This window comes from Diceros bicornis, chromosome 27 (assembly GCF_020826845.1).
Source record: "Diceros bicornis minor isolate mBicDic1 chromosome 27, mDicBic1.mat.cur, whole genome shotgun sequence".
In the NCBI taxonomy this organism is placed as follows: Eukaryota; Metazoa; Chordata; class Mammalia; order Perissodactyla; family Rhinocerotidae; genus Diceros; species Diceros bicornis.
In genome coordinates this window covers 37304819-37322755 of record NC_080766.1, presented here as the reverse complement: position 1 = coordinate 37322755, position 17937 = coordinate 37304819, and the positions used below count along the sequence as shown (strand labels likewise).

Sequence of the window (17937 nt, the reverse complement as noted above, 5' to 3'; positions counted from 1 at the left end):
CATGCAAAAGCTTCCCAAATGCCTTTAAAACAGAAACAGGGTAAACTCTCTCAACACCTCTATGAACTGTTCCTTATCCCCCAAAATATCATGGTTCCTTACCTTCCTCACAAAAATCAGGGTGGTCACTATTCCCACTTTTATTCTACCTTCTACAAATCAAAACAAGGGGTGGCTGCAACCTCATACACTACTACTGAAAGTATGGTGAGCCTATGCTCCTTCCTAACACAGCTACCAAAAAGCAAAGATCAGCTCTGTTCTACCTCCCCACAGGCCTCTAATACAGCATGGTGACCTACGTTGGCCACAGATTCTCAGTCAGCAAATGAGGCAGACTGCTGAGTCAAAACTACCCTCGACGGCTGTTTCTTCCAGATGAAATAGTTGGCTTGCAGAGGTCATGTCACGTGAAAAATTAGTATCTTTATAAACACCAGAACCAGGCACCATGTAAAATACTCATACAATACAAGGTTTAAGGGAACCACCAATGAAGAAATACCACATTCACATCTCCCATCTAAGGCTCACATCTGAGCATGTGCTCAGTGAGGGGAAGGCAGCAGATCACTTGCAGTATTTAAATGTTAATTTCCTCCCCTACCCTACATATAAATTGACCTCTCATGTGAAATATGCAAAAGACGTGACTCTACTGTACAGACTTTTTGTGAGAAGAAAGTAAAATTCCAGGAATTGGAAATTACTTGTTTTTAATGAGGAAGTGCGAGCTTTCCATCGGGGCTAGAATACAGCCTTACTAATGAACGTGCTTGAACTCATTTTACAACTTTAAATAGAAACTGCAAATTTGAATAGTATGTATACATATTTATTAAGATGATGCCTTTAATCTTCAGAATAAATGTGAATTATATCAGGACACATTCACATCTTCCCGTCAATGAGCAGTAAGGCTCCAATGCTACAGTTTACCTGAATGAAAAGTGGCAGGCACTCTTGCCCAGGTAAGCATAACCAGACAGCCTACTTCTCTTAAAGTAAGAAATAACTTTATAATGTACTTATCTGATTGTTAACAGATGCTAACGACAATCTTATCACTAACGAGTCATTTTCCGGGTCCAGAAACCTACGAAGACCTATGCTCAAAGCATCAACATCTAGCTATCAACCACGCCAAGCTTGCTGCCCCCTTACTTTGTCTCTACTGACAGAAATTTATCAATATATTCTCTGCAACCCGAGAATTCTAACAGCTCCACGTCTCTGAAAACTCAGGCAGGTCAGTGGGGTGGCTCGCAGAGGCCTGGCAGGCTCACTCCCTGGACTGCTCCTGAAAGGCCCTGCTCTGCTATGCTCCCGTCATCCAACAGGTGACAAGTGAATCATCTATTGCGTGGGGCCAGCTACCATCATGGTCACCAAGATGAACAGGGCCCTGGCAGGTACCCAAAGAACTCACTATCTAGTGTTAGACAACAACTCTATCTGCAGCTGCCTTCTGCGGTACCTGCACAGGAGTTCTTCCTCAGCCAAATTAGGAAAATCAGAACAAAGGAACAGAGTTTTATAATCCTGTGATTCACAACAGCCTAGCTCAACCCCAGGGTATTTTTCTCATAATCCTTAGATATAGATTTGCCTTAGGTGATCCTAAGCAATTAGTTCCATCAACTCTTATCTCTAAAATTTTCATTAAGCAATCTGACTACTGAACTGCACAATCCCCAAGGGCATTCCACAAACAGCCAATTCCAGGGGGTGCTATTTATCCACGGTTGTGCCTAGTATTCACATAGTTTACACATTTACAAATATGGTTTAGCATAATACAGGACTGGATTTTCTTATTGACTGAACTTTTTTATATTTACACTTTTCGAAAAAGTATATTGTAATCTATCTATAAAATAACCTAAAGCTTGTGAGTTGGGGAAAATAGTATTTTTAAACCATACAAATTTGTAGTCCTATATTTTAAAAAATCATAAATGATGACAGGAAAATGAAAAAAGGATTCAGAGGCCTACATTTATCCTTCCACCAGGCTGCATTCTTAGAATTAAGTGACATACCAAAGCTATTAAGTTTCTGGATCCAGGTGGCTAATTTTGGCTCCACTTCTTTAAGCTCACTCAAAACATGCAGAAATATCCTTGTTTTTACTCTATTCTTTTCTTGAATCAAGTGACGAATGATATAGTCCACTGCTTCATTTAGAAAATTTCTGCTAGAAAAACAGGTTGTGTAGTCTTCTGTGCTTAAAACCTTCCAAGAAAGCAATTCCTTGAGAAGCTTGGAGGTATCCAGTATACCAGATTTAATCTTGTCAGCATACTGCTTTATGCACTGCAGAATTCTGTCATCAAGGAACTGGCAACTCTGAACACTGTCTACAGTTTCTAAGGATAAATAACAGTGGTCAGTTAAAGTGAGAAATAGGACCAGTTTGAAAAGATATAAACTCAGAAAGAAATAATGTAACATTACATAATAACATAAAACATGACTCGGATTCTTTACGTTGTTTTAATAAACTCAAGAAATTTTAAATTAGGAATATAAATATTTAAGAATATCTTTGAAAAGATACGAAAGTTCACATTAGACCAAACATATCAAAAGCAAGTACCTTATTTCCATCACTCCATACTACACACGTAACAGCTAAAAACTTAGTTCCTCTACAATAAGGTTACCTTCCCTCAACAATCCTAACCCAGCCTCATCAACTACCTAAACTTGATATCCAATAAATATGTTTAGTTATTAAGAATGCAAAGGGTATTTTCTGGAGTTGACAGAATCATTTATTTAGTTATGAATTCAATTCATATTTGGTAGTTATTGTTATGTTATTCATCTCATTGTTGGACCTGAAATCGTAGACCTGTGGAGTTGTCGACTCCAACTTCGAAAATATCTCTGAAGTTCATCTTCCCACCCAGGCTCCTCCCTAATGGATAGCCATTTAGCCTCTTAAAGCATGCAACGTTAAAATACAGTCACTAAAAACTTCTCCAGTAGCAAAGATAACTTTGATTGATTTGTGAAACACTAATGGACTACTACATGAAAAATAAAGACAGCAAGCGGAAATATTTCATTTTGAAAACAGCCATCATAGTAGAAAATGAGAATACCTTATTTTAACTAAAAACTGAAAGTAAATATATATACCAGCCAATATGTCCACAGGAACAGTAAAATTACTGAGGCATTCCCATGTTGATGGGGGAATGATGACAAGATGAGTGTAAAACAGAAGGCTGGACCAGCTCAGTTCTACGGCACTTTTTATGAACTGCTTCTTTATTTGAACTCGGCATTATTTCAGATAATTAGTGGCTAATTTATAGTTAAACGTTTTGGAACTTAAATCCAAATAGTGCACTTTACAGAGCACTGTCAAACATACAGCCGCATGTCAGATATTATTTCCACCTTCCCTTCAGAGATGAGGAGACTGACGAAGAGTTTGCCCCCAGTTGTGGCAGGGCAGCATCCTGAATCCCTATGTACTGCTTCCAAACTCAGTGCTCTTTACACCGGCCCCCTCCCCATCTCAGAGTAATAGGAGATGGTGACAGTATTAAAATACTAAGTGAAATTTCAATTTCAATTCAATAACAACTAATATAAGGCCCAATAAGATGAATATTTGTATGTATACTTTTAAGCAAGAGTATTTTATTCTTATCATGCCTTGGACTTCAGCATACCTTTCTGCTCTTCAGTTTTGGGTGGACTACTTTCCCTTAAGTCTTCTTCCATTCTTTCTTGCGCTAATTTTTTTGCTTCTTTTTTTTGGATCTTTCTCTTTAATTTTTTGTCTTCTTTCAGTCTTAGCTTCTCTAGGCTGATAAACATTTACAATTAATGATAATTCACCTTTGTTATAAACTCAATTAACTGTTTTCCTTTGCCTATTGCAGAAACCACTTTCCAAGCAATAAGTTACAAGTTTTCCTTTTTAGTTGGAACTTGGCCTGCATATTCTGTTCAATATCAAAAACTGTTGACACATGTGGTCAACTCAGTCAAAATAAGCGTACTTGTTTCATGAACACAAGAACCTCAATGACCGAGTAACTTCTAATTATAGATGGCATGTAGAGATTGTACAGATGTTATTTTCGTGTACATAAGTTACTGCTTAGGGTAAACAGGAATAGTAAACATTACTCTGTAAGATAACACATGTCAACATTCATTTCAAAGAAATATCCCACAGTAAAATACTATTTTCATATCCCAATAATGGCCCACACCACTGGAATTTGGTTGATATGGTTACAATGAATTCTCTTCAACAAATAATTCTGTTCATCTTTTCTTTTGCTTTTTCTTGGTCACCAAGAAAAAAATCACTTCTTAGAATGGAAAAGCAGCAGCAGGACCAAAAAGAAAAGAAAACTAGAATTGGAATTACTTGATCTGAACAAGAAGATACAGAGAAGTGAATAATTTTGACAGTACACTGAGTATTTCAGAGTGAGAAATAGTCATTGGTTCAAAATGTTTGCTGAAGAGAGACAAAAGAGAAAAATGCTTTTGGAATTAAAGTTTAAACAATTGAGAGCTAAGTATATAATTTTTATCTAAATGCCAAATCTATTAATCAAACATGTCATTTCACAGTATCAAATGTCATAATTTTACTTATAAATTCAACCACTAAATAATGCTTCTGATTCAAGTTTTTAGTATTTAACCATTCTAGGCTAATTCTCTTTAAGTTTTAAATATCCATAAAACTCATTTAAAAACTACTTATTTGGATATGTGTGCAAAGCTGATCTAAAACGAGCATAATTTAGAAATCTGCATTTAATAGAATTATATTCTAAAAGACATCATTAAGCTACTGATTGATTATTAAAAATCTTACCTAGAACATTTCTGTTTCAGAATAGGTCTTGGAGGAACCTTTTCTTTTACGACCTTGTGTTCAAACTTTAAATAAAACAAAGACATCCAAAATTTGTCTCATACTCCCATGATATAAAGCACAAAACCACAAGTAACAAGCATCTCAGAAGCACACACAGTCAATGTTCAATTTGATAGAGAACAGTGATGACGTTCTGACCCAGACAAAAGCCCAGAAAATTTTAGCAAAACAATTTACTGAAAAGAGGAACAAGTTGGGGCCGGCCCCGTGGCTTAGCAGTTAAGTGCACGCTCTCTGCTACTGGCGGCCCGGGTTCGGATCCCGGGCGCACAGCCAGGCACCGCTTCTCTGGCCACGCTGAGGCCGTGTCGCACATACAGCAACTAGAAGGACGTGCAACTATGACGTACAACTATCTACTGGGGTTTTGGGGAGGGGAAGGAGGAGGATTGGCAATGGATGTTGGCTCAGAGCCAGTCTTCCTCAGCAAAAAGAGGAGGATTAGCATGGATATTAGCTCAGGGCTGATCTTCCTCACCAAAAAAAAAAAAGAGGAACAAGAGAGTAGACACACTTTAGGAAGACATTAAAAAAACAATTAAGAGGAAGCAAAAGATCAAATAAACTACAAATATCATTACAACAGCCCATTCCTGCCACTCCCATACAGTGAAGTTAAAGGTAATCCCTCAAGACACTCTTCTCCCTCTCTAAGAACCCCCACCCCTGCCAATACCCAAGAGTTTACTGGAGATTAAGGAAGGTTACCAAAAAGAGTAAAAACAGTAAAACTATAATATAAAAAGCCTCCTTTTCCTATTAGGAAATAAAAGAATTCTTCATTGCAAAGCAGCATTCTCACATCCTAATATTTCCTACATCTTCCTAAATTAAGTAACTGTTTCTTTCCTGGAAAAGACAAGATCCAAACTGCACAACTTCCACAAATTTAAATCATGTTTTAAAAGGTGTAAGCATTCTGGTTATCAATTTAATTAGATTTCCCCTTTATTACATACTTACTTCACATTTGACTTGACCACCACTGCTGAAGATGATAATCTTAGAAATGATACCTTCACAGTCAGGGGTAAGACAAATTCCTTGTAGAAAATCCTATTTGATTAAAAAAAAAAAATCTCGGAATAAATCTATACACGTATACCATTTTAACGATCAAGAACAGTCAAAATATGGTCTAAAACTTCCTTCAGGGAGGCAGTGAAGGTCCCTGCTCATTGCCATGTGACTTTCAAAGCCTCCCTGTCAGAGGAATATACTTCCCCACGTAGGGCTGACCACACCAATGCAAGGTGAGATGACACGATGTCCACTTTGTCTAAGCAAAAGCTTTAAGAAACACTGCATGGATTGGCCATTGCTCTTTACCCTCTGCCACAAGAACATGTTCCAGTCACTCTTCAACCTCAATATAGAAACAAAGACCACAGCCACACAGACTGGAGCTGCTACAGCCCAACCCTGGCCAATGGCTGCAGAACTTCAGGACAAGCAATATGAGCAAGAAATGAACCCTTTTTAACTGTAAATCACAAGAGATTTTGAGTTGCACGTGACCAGTATATCCTAATGAAAGCTGACTAATTTACAGAAGGTATTTAAACCCATGGGATGGTTCAGACCACCAAGGGAGCATGTATAGCTAGAGAAAGTCAATTAAGGTAAGACAAAGGCATAGCAGAAGTGACTAAGGCAATGGTTATCTGATCATATCATTATATCTTTAGTTAACTAGGTGAAAATATATAAAATGCGAGAATTTATTTCCACCAAACTTGAATAATTCCTATTGCTAACAGACACCTAGCACAACCACCTTCTTTTTTTCCCCAATAAGGATAGGGGTTTACATGAGGTTATGCGTGTAGAAAAAGGTTTTCTTTTTTTAAGTCTATTGCTTATATGGATTAGAAACAAATTTTATGAATGTAAAAAAATATAAAATTATAATTTATAAAATTTAAAAACTATCAAATTATTGTGCCTTCTCTTAAAATATACCTAGCTAATGATAATTCACATCATTATCTTGCTAATAGAGAAACCCCAAAGAGAAGTGACAGTACAAATTTTGATTCAATTATCTTATCAAATTTTGTTAGAAAATAAAAAATTTGAGACCCCAATTCTACATAATCACTTTAAAGTAATTAAATGAAAGATCCCTGAGGGACTAAAATTGTCAGTGCGTAATTTAAGACCCATATTTTAAAATTAGTCATTAAAATTTTTGTTTTTGATCATAACATTCCCAGTGTAAAAGCTGGTTAAACAATTTATTAAAGGCCTCTAAGGGTATTGCCTTCATGCTTGTATAAAACAAAAACAGATTTTCTACTTTATCATTAAAGTTTTAATTCAAAACTTTCTAATTATGTCTAGAATGCATAGGAAGGAATTTATATTCATTGAAGACATTCTCTGAAGATTCTTGGGGGGAAAAACCAATGTAAAATAAGCATACTAGAAAATCCAGACAATCTTATTAGCCTTACCTTGTCAATTTTATCATTAAAGGTTGTTGTTTTTAACTTCTTCCAACAGTTCATGTGAAATTCTATTTTACAGTACTGGCAACAGCTGATACGTATAAAACCCTAGGGGTTTAAAAAATTTTTTAATTCACATTTTAAAGATGTCTACATACATATACACTCTCTCTCTCACACTCACTCACAAGACACACATGCAAGACAGAGCTGTCTGCCTTCACCTGGCAGATGTAACTAGACATCACATTTCCTCGTGGGGGAGTACAATACTTCTGTACTCCAGAATGCCCAGTGCTGGAGATACAGAGCTTGACTGACATATTCATTTCCACAGCTACAGCTGTATTATCCTTTACAACGTATCAAATATTTTACAAACATTACTTCATCTGATCTACTAACCAGGGACAGTGGGCAGCTACTATCTTCTTGAATAAACTAAATGCCAGTAACTTATTCACTCAATTAAGTGCCAGACTTGGTCTCACACTTAGATCTCTAGGAGCTAATTCAGTGATCACAATGGCCCTTAGATTCCTGGACTCAAATTGTACAAGAGATTAGAACTGCAACAAATCAGAGGTAACAACCTCATTTTGTTTCCTGTGCTCTTAAGCAACAGGCAATTATATGAAACAGTGGCTAGAACAGGGAAATGGAATTAGCTAGCCTGCCTTCTCAGGTCACCACCCTGCCCTCAGTGTTTATTTCAGAGGCTCTGGCTTCCCCTGTGAGATGATGCAGACCTAGAAGTCGTCCAGGGGAAGGGGTGGACAACACGACATAAAACTGCTGGCAAGCCAGAGAACTTGGGTGCTTCCAGTTACAGAATATATTCTGAAGCCATTTTAAGGTGCAATTCCCTAAGTTAATGTCTTAGTGCACATTCATTATTTACCTTAAAGTCTGGGTCAGTTATGTATATCTGGATTTTGGAATATCCATGGCACTTCTGATAGCAACAAATGGCATCTGGCACTGGAGGGAACCTGCATTCTTCAATAAACTTCTCTAACAGCACCTAAAACAAAAATAAATAAAAATACTACTACTACAACACTAATTCGTCAATAAAAATACTTGTGATTTCAATAACCTCTTGCCATCAAAACATTTTCACGTTAGGAATGACAATGTTTTTTAGCCAGGAACAAACTACACACAACTTTTAAAATTTTTCCTTTTAGAAGGAGACTGATACAGAGACACGTCAAGAGAGAAAGATCGGGAAAAAAGGATTGAAGAAAAAATTTTCAGAATTTCAAAATCTTATCCTGTGTTATGACCATCAAACCTCATTTTATAATATATAGCTCTTAGAAATCTCCTTTAAGCATTCAGAGGGAGTCAAATGAGGCAGGCTAACCCTTAGGACCCTACTATTCTCCTTCCCAACATCACCTGACCTAGGATCCTAACACCCTCATTCATCAACCTCTTGTGCTTGTTCATTCCCTAGGGAATTAGCCCATTGCTACTAAAGCCCCCAAGAGACTCATGCTATGCTTTCAGTGCTAGTTTTTTGTTATCAATAGTTCCTACGTCCCCATCCCAATCTAGTGTAAAGAGGAAAATCCATCGATCCCTGTGTTTTGTGTTTTATTTTTTTATAACAGCTTTGCTGAAATAATTCACATAGCATACAATTCACTTCATACATTTAAAGTGTACAATTTAGTAGTTTTTAGTATATTCACAGGGTTGTACAACCATCACCACAATCTAAATTTAGAACATTTTCATCACCCAATAAGAAACCCCATACCCATTAGGAGTGCCTCCCCATTTTCCCCCAATCCCCCGACAACCACCAGTCTACTTGCTGTCTCTATATATAGATTTGCCAATTCTGGAGATGTCAGATAAATACAATCATACAATATGTGGCTTTTTGTGTCTGGCTTCTTTTACTTCACAGAATGTTTTCCAGGTTCATCCATATTCTAACATGTATCAGTACTTCATTCCTTTTTATGGCTGAATAATATTCACCTGTTTGGATAGACATTTTACTTACCATTCATCAGTTGATAGACACTTGAGCTATTTCCACTTTTTGGCTATCATGAATAATGCTGCTATGAACATTTATGTACAAGTTTTTGTGAGAACATATGTTTTCCTTTCTCTGTATATATCTAGGAGTGAAACTGCTAGGTCATAGGGTAACTCTATCTTTAAACTATTGAGAAACTGCCAGACTGTTTTCCAAAGCAGCCACACCATTTTACATGCCCACCAGCAATGTATGGGGGTTCTGATTTCCTCACCCTTGCCAAAACTTTTTATTGTCTCCTTCTTGATTATAGGCATCTTAGTGGGCGTGAAGTAGTTTTAATTTTCAGTAATTTTAATTTTCAATAATTTTTAAAATTCAGTAATTTTCACTGTGGTTTTAATTTGCATTTCTCTGATGGCTAATGTTGAACACCTTTCACACGCTTATGGGTATTTGTATAACTTCATGGCACATACGTCTATTCACATCCTTTGAGTACTTTTAATTAAACTGTCTTTTATTAGTGAGTTGTAAGAGTTGACCCCTGTGCTTTTAAAGGCTTCAGCCAAAAGCAAGCTCTGAGTACATGTCAGGGTTCACCACAGGTAAAGACTTATCCCAGTCAATTCACACATAATTTAGTCTTTCCAGAACTAGCAAGTCATCCTATGCTGCTGAATATGAGACTAAATTTATACTTTCCGAGTCTTCAAGTACCATCTCGATAACTATGAGGAAACAATGATGCTACCCCTTTCTCTAAGTACAACTGGTAAAGCATACTGCTTAATAATGCACACTCTGGAGTCAGAATGCCTAGATTCAAGTCCCAGCTCCACCATTTCCTAGCTGTTTAACCTGCAGCTCACCATTTAGCCTCTCTAAACGTAATCTTCCTCATCTGTGAAGTGGGACTAATCACAGTACTCATGCTGTAGGGCTGCTGTAAGGATTAAAGGTAACGGAAGGAGTGTGGCTGGCACACAGGAAACATTCAACAGATGTTAGTGATCCTCACAGTCTTTAAAGGGGAAAAGCATGTGGGGGAGCTGAGGACAGAGAGCTCCTACCTCTCTGTCTTCTGATACCTGAGTCAGTCAGTGCAGATGGGCTCTTACAGTCTCTGCAGAAATAAATGGTTACCTTTATTTTCCCTGGCTGAGTTTCCTCAATAATCACATTACTTGTGGGCCAAGTTAACACTCCAGGAAGACGACAAATCAAGGTTCTTGCTTTCTCAAAGTGATTAAGAGCTTCTAGAAATCTAAAGTCATAATTATGAAGAAAGAAGGTATTAAAGATGTGACATGTATTTTCATTCCTCACAACAAAAGTCACAGAGATTTCAAGCTTACTAGTAAGAGTACATTTGATAAATTACTGCACACAAATATTCAATGTAAACCTATATTTTCTCTAAAAACCCAAAGCATTATTGTTGTTTGCTATAAACTAATATAAATCAAACACAAACCCGCCTGGACACTGGCTTTATTACGGTAGGGGCACACTAGTCCTTTTAAAATTGTAATTTATTTTTAAAAGTTTCCAACAATTAAAATAGAAAATTGAACAACAATTTGTTCCATTCTTGTTTATTTCATTTACTAAGCTAATTAAAGTAGATTCTTGTAGAGAAATGGCAACCCTCCACTTCAACTAATTAATCATAAATAGGTAAATTCTTTTTCAACTTGGCTCTATTAGGACATCTATAGTAAAAATCGCTCTCCAGAAAACATCTCCTGGTGTCAACATTGTGTATTCTGAACATCTTTCTTTAACCATAAAGCAGTGAATTATTTTAACAGAACAAATGTGTATATAAATTATTTTAACTATAAATATGAAATGTTTTAGTACTGATTTGACTTACGGTTTAAAAAAATCAAGTCAATGGACTCCCACAGCCCATTCAACAAAAAAATAGTCATGTGCCCCATAACGACAACGATTTGGTCAAAAATCGCATATACGACAGTGGTCCCATAAGATTAATACCATGTAGCCTACATGTGTAGTAGGCTATACCACCTAGGTTTGTGTAAGCACACTCTATGATGTTTGCACAACGACGAAATTGCCAAACGATGCATTTCTCAGAACATATCTCTGTCATTAAGCAATGCATGACTTTATTAAAATCCTGGATTACAAAGTTAACCAAATCTTTATTCTTCTCTTCAGACTGGAGAAGAAAGAAAGTTTCCTGTTTTCTCCAATCTTGAAATGATTTTCCAATTTAAGAACTTATTTTTGTGTATGGGTATAGAAAAATGCACCTGCAGAAAAGCTAGACCACCATCCACCCTAAAACAGCTATAAACAGCAGGACTTTAAACCAGAAACTGCACATTACAAAAAAAACACATTAGATATTGAATCCTACACTATATTATTTTGAAATTAAAATTTAAATACCTGTCAAAATGGCAAAGACTTTTTTGTTTACCACAATCCCCATGTTATGTTATTTTCCTACATCTTGTGAAAATCTGCATGTGACCACTGCATTAAATGAGTATGTCCTAAACAATTTACACCAAACTTTGAAATTAATTTCATTTGCTATTACTATACAGGTGATTGCTAAATCCTTATAGTTCAGTCTGGTCAGACAGTAACTTTAGGAAGTAAAAGAACTTTCTTTAACCTTTAAAAATCTATAAAGGAGGTTCTAGGCACACTCCCAAGAGCACCAATGGTCTGATAAAATTTCCCCTAAAAAATCAGATGAAAATTTAAGGATACTTAAAAGTTATGAATAATATTCAACCAGTCAACAATTATTTCTTTAAAAGTAATACTATATTGGTGCAAGTGGCAGAAGAGGAGTTTTTTTTTTGAAACTCAAGGCATAATCCCATCTCCTAAAGGTTATACGGCAACTTGGGGAGATAAGACATGAAACACTAAGAGAAGAGCTACATATTGAACTTTGGGTAAGGATTCCAACTATAATTCAAGTTCAGAGAAAAGATTTTTATTCCTAATTCAGGAGCTCTTTGAACACACCTCATATTAAAACCATCTTCATACAGGTTTTTTGGGAAATAGGTATTTAACCCAAAAATTGTACCTTCAGACTTGTGAAGCATTAATTTATATCAATTCAGTCACCATTTATAAGTGACATATACTAACAGATAAAATATAAAATCCTTTGTGTCAAATGTCTCTATTACTGACTTTCTTATTAGATTCAAAATAGGAAGCACTGGGAGCTGAACTGATTGCCTTACTTTAATAATATTGATATTGAAATGCTGGTCCTCAAAGTAACCAAACTTTTAATAGGTTACACAGAAAAGATATCAAAATAATTCCAGAAAAGAGATCACTATCACATTGGACTTCAAATGAGTTACGAGCAGAGAGTATAACGTAGTGTGGTTTCTACTAACCTGTTTTTTTTTAAATATACTTTCCCGATTCCACAATAGGCCAAGCAATCAAGGCCCTCATTGGGGTAGTGTTCAATCATCCTCTTAAATTGGTTTTCAGCTTCAGATAATTCCTTCAGTAGCAATAAAAACAATGATCACTTACACAAAAAGAGAAACACTGGAACATATTTTATCTGAAGGTTGATTCTTTTTGTGTAATGTTAAAAACAACTGTATATCCAAAAATTTCTATGGCAAAATTACACCTTCTGCATCTCACTTTCTTAGCAATTATATAGATTTTGACCACATGGATATTCAAAGACACAACCAAGGTAATCCAGCTCCAGGATGAAAAGTTGGCACTGAACACATCAGACAACCAACCAAATGAGCATTTACTAACACATATGGAGGGCCCAGTGTGTAGTAGCCAACACTAAAAGGTATGAATTGATGGTAAAAAGACTGATTTGGATGCAAACACACCATTACACATATCCCCATAAGTACTGCTCCTGTGGGAGCACAGGCATTCCAATGATGTTGCCCCGGTGTCTTGTGGCATAAGACAGACAAATGCTCTGCCTTAAAAACAGCTCTTTAGTAAAAGCTTTACAGAGCTTAGAGTACATTCGTTTGAATATTCTCACCAGTGGAAACCTCTGTGCTTTGAATGAATTTTGTTTGGAAAAAATCCAAAAGACCCTTAGCTCAAAGCAATACTGGTAACCCCACTGTGGGTGAAAAAGGAAATGTCACTACAAAATGGAGTTAATAAGAAGCTTTGAGGCCAGTTCCAAAGGAGGCATTCCAAAAATGTTTTCAGCAAGTGCTACACCGGAGTAAATCCACCGCTTCCTTCTGGGGCTACTCTGAATGACGGAATTCTTTCACATGTCCAAGTTCTTTCATCCCTGCTTGGTTTTGCTTTTAATCAGTCTCACTACTTCAAAGTGTGACTACTTTAATCAGTCAAACTACTTCAATAGTTTATTACAGTTGTGATTGAAGTAAATCACAACAGTAATAAACTATTTCTTCAAATTGGATAAGGCAAAACATGATAAGATATTTATTATTACTCTGCCAAGAATAGAAGACTTGAGATCATGAAGTCCTGTCTCCAACAGTCTATGAGAAAATAGAATTAGACTGGCCTCAGTGGAAGACATTCATCTGTCACATCAAGAAAACAGAAAGAAGCATGTCACAAGGAAGATGAACCTCAGCACTGTGAACCACTGAGAGTGGAACATAAAAGACGACTTGATTTTTATTAGGTAGCAATTGGGGTTAAGCCTTCATCTAGCCAAGGAAGCTTGGAGCCCAAGATGGTAGAAAGGATATATTATACCGGAGGCAATTTGAGAGCCATTTCAATCTTTATCAAAAACTCAGAACCATGGAAAGCAAAGTATAATGCTGAACAGTGCAGGTAAATAAGCTTTCCAGGAGAGCACTGAAAGACCATGAGTAATGGAAACCATGTGTGCTCACACCTATACACTGATGTATGTGGTTATGGGAAGCCTGCCCTAGAAAATAACAAAACACCCAAGTGCTCAGCACCCAGAACTAAAAGATATTAAAATTATCATTTTTACTTTATTTTTTTAAGTAAAACAACATAATACAAAGTTGAATTCTCCTTCCTTAACCTCCCAGGCCCATTCCTTCCATCACCAACTGCAACCATCATCTTAAATGTGAGCTAGGGCTAGTTCATTTTTTTTTACTTTTACAAGACGCACAGACAGCCATAAACAATATATACTACTGTTCTGCACATTTCCCAAATTGTACATAAGCGGTATCACAATGTTTATTATGTTCTCCAACTTGCCTTTTTCCCTCAACATGTTTCTGAAATCTATCATGATACATGAGGTCCTTTACTTTTTATACAAATAAAAAGTAGACTCCCACTTGTTGTCTGGCATAGCTTTTTTGTAATGGGAAGACAAACTAAATTTTCTCTTCAAAAAACCAACACGAGCTAAATTAAACTTACGTATTTCAGAAAAAATTATCCAGAAAGTACACAGAAGGAAATAAGCGAAAATGGGAAAACTATTTTTACGTATTCTCCAAAATCAATGGCATATTTTAATTGTTTATTATCTCTATTACAAATCTTACCTCAGGCTGTCCTATTCCAAGGAGAGAAATGGCAAGTCCGTAGACTACTAAGACATAGTTAATCATGGCCAGGTTCAATTGCTGTCAAAAAAATGCTTCAGTTACAAATCCAAACACAATTCTGCTCAATTTGCATCATACCAACCTGTTATCCACAATAGAAAAAGAAGTATAATAAAATCTCACTGATCGCTATGATTGGGATAAAGGCCAAACAGAATTACAAAATACATTTTGCAAAGATATGCAGTTATATTTCTATCAAGTATTTAAAACACAGAATCACTGCCTCAGAGTTCCTTGAAGATATGGTTCATAATAGACTAAAATAAAGTGAAGTCATATTATTTTGCATATAAGTGGGTACTAGTTACAGATTAAGACAACTTGCCCTCTTACAACCTTGCCTAGACTATTTATTTACCTAGCTAATACCGTCTTTCTGGATGAAAAGACGTGAGTAAAATGAGTCCAAATCCTTGACTTAGTACTTTAACGAGAGAAAAAACCAAAGAGTTCTAATGAACACCAACTACAGTGCCAGGAAAGAGTCCTGCAACCATATGCAACCATAAAGGCTGAATCAGAGCATCAGCTGCTTCTCACAACCTCGAGTAGATTCAGCCCATCTCAGCAAGGTCTATGGCACTAACGCCTTATGATGACGTTAAAGCCTTGGTTCTCTTCTACATTCATCTTGTTTCTCTTCTACAGTCACCTGAAATGCATCAGCATCCATAAACAAGTTATGAGACGGCAATTTTACCTTTATTTTTTGAGGATCTAAACCGTTGAGCAACTCCGTGAAGGCTTGTGCAGCACTGCGGCAGCGCTGCTCCAGCAAAGCCGTGTAACCATCCTGGATTAAGCTTCTCAGCATTTTCATTATATTAGCAAAATCCTGCAAAAAAGAAATTCTATTTCCATGATCCACAGCTATACATGTTTAGTCTAGAATTTAAAATGCCAAAGTGCATTACAGGGTAGCTATATTTTAAAACTGATCATAAAATATGTAAATAAATACCCAAAGCTACCCTTTATGCATTATATTCCTTTCTCCACACAGCACCTTTAAAGTGAAAATTAAAAGGTACTGCTTCCCCGTCTTAATTCTGACACTTCTACTGCTGCCAATGACAAGAAAGGGTGGTTCCTTTTACACTACATGATGCTAAGCCTTGCTCACTTCTCCAGACTAAACAGACAGTATTTGGAAGTTTTAACAGCACAAACGAAGAACATCAGCCACTGTTTAAATAAGTAAAATGTTTGACAAAGATTAGAACAATCAGACAAATAAGAACAAATCAATTTACTGATCACTACCAGATTTGAACAACTGCCCTCATGCTCTGGAAAAACCTTAATTCTCAGCAAGAAATGACTATATCGATCTTTAGCTCTACTCCTGTCTAACATGTACTGGAACATAACTAAATAAAATTATCAGGAGAGATATTACTAGGTTAAATGCAAAGAGAAAAGCATAAGAAATAAAAAATAGAAACAAAATTGTTATAACGTACCCTGAAATAAAGTGAGAAAAAAGTTTGTAATTTGAATATATATGTGCAGGTAATAATAATTTCAATTCAGATTTTGCATGGCAATAGCTGTAAGTTACATGGCAATAGCTACACGTCACAAAAGGTCCATAAAGATTGGAGAGGCAAGACTAGAAGCTAAATCTAGACCTCCTCACTCCTTGCCATATACATGTACACCATGCAAGGGAGCAGCAAATGCAAATATGCGTGTGATATTCCTCACTGTTCCTAACAATAAAGATCCGAAAGGAGACCCCACTGCACAAAGCACAGAAGGAAAAGCAGTTTGGTCACACATGAACAAAAGCTGCCCACTGGTTTTCATCTAATGAATCAAAGTTTAGGAGAACTTTCCCCCAGAGTACATTTGAAAAGAGCAGCTCTCACATAAACTTCGTAACTGCTATAATATTTAAAAAGCTCAATGACAGCCATACCTACGTTAAGATATGAATTTTAAAAACAATAGAAGATGATGTGCTATCCCCACAAATACTAGTTATTAGCCTTGAAAGAACATTTTAATCTCTTTCACAACGTAGAAAACAGATCCATGTAGCCTCATGTTTCCACTGAAAATTATTTCTCAAATAAATGATCTGTATTGAAAGCTCCATGAGAGCAGTCTGACTGACAGTGCCACATACCCAATCTCTCTCAGTCTTCAGCACACGCAAGTGCCTTGCATATAAAAGTGTGTCAAATGAACAAATGAAGGCTCAAAAATAACTATCATATTTATTTAAATAATCTTTTGATCTTCACAGGTTCTTTTCTGTTTAAGTCCTTCATGGTTTTTAGAGTCAGTAAAATCAATGTAAAAAGACATAATTTTAAAATGTGTTAGAAATCCTAAAAATGCTTTTATACAACTAATTAGAAATCTGTTTTCATAAACTGCCTGAAACAGGCTTCATTCCCACAATCCTTTATAAGATATATGTCGTGTATACCTAAAGTAATTAACTGAATTTCAAAAATGACCCCCATATTGAAACATGTATTATATCCCATGTTAATGAATATATTTCGGGGTGAAATTTAAATCCAGTATTTTATTTTAGAAGAAATATAACTGTGATTACATAAAGGACTGAAGTGTCAAAGGAGACTCATAAGAGTCACATTTAACCAAAATTGACAACCTTTTACTGGTACTACACGGTCCACAAGTGTTCAGTGATGGAATAGTGACTAGCCCTGGTTCTGTAAACTCTGGATTCCATCAAGGTTTCTATTTCTCCTTGAGTCACTTTTCATAAGTTGGAGTTTTCTAGGAATGTGTCCATTTCATCTATATACACTTTCAAATTTCTTGGTATAATGTTGTTTATAACAGTATTTTGATATATTTGTAATACTGAAGGATCTGTAGTAATGTACCCTTTTTCATTCTTGAAATTGTTTTATGGTCTACTCTTCTTTCTTAATCAGTTTCAACACTGGTGTGTAATTTTATTCATATTGTCAAAGAATCAACTTTTAG

General features: G+C 36.1%; 1 protein-coding gene across 6 annotated transcripts in view; it reads right to left on the bottom strand.

The window, feature by feature from the left end:
- The window catches only part of TTC3 (tetratricopeptide repeat domain 3), a 129169-nt gene that overhangs the window by 58060 nt on the left and 53172 nt on the right, over positions 1 to 17937 (bottom strand). For all 6 annotated transcript variants that reach the window (XM_058523085.1, XM_058523087.1, XM_058523082.1 and 3 more), the window contains 10 exons: positions 15668 to 15802; positions 14902 to 14982; positions 12778 to 12890; positions 10517 to 10637; positions 8273 to 8395; positions 7378 to 7479; positions 5885 to 5977; positions 4859 to 4923; positions 3690 to 3826; positions 2043 to 2369 (listed from right to left, as the gene is read on the bottom strand). In XM_058523085.1, coding sequence (XP_058379068.1) covers positions 2043 to 2369; positions 3690 to 3826; positions 4859 to 4923; positions 5885 to 5977; positions 7378 to 7479; positions 8273 to 8395; positions 10517 to 10637; positions 12778 to 12890; positions 14902 to 14982; positions 15668 to 15802 — 1297 coding nt within the window. The remainder of the gene's footprint in view (positions 1 to 2042; positions 2370 to 3689; positions 3827 to 4858; positions 4924 to 5884; positions 5978 to 7377; positions 7480 to 8272; positions 8396 to 10516; positions 10638 to 12777; positions 12891 to 14901; positions 14983 to 15667; positions 15803 to 17937) is intronic.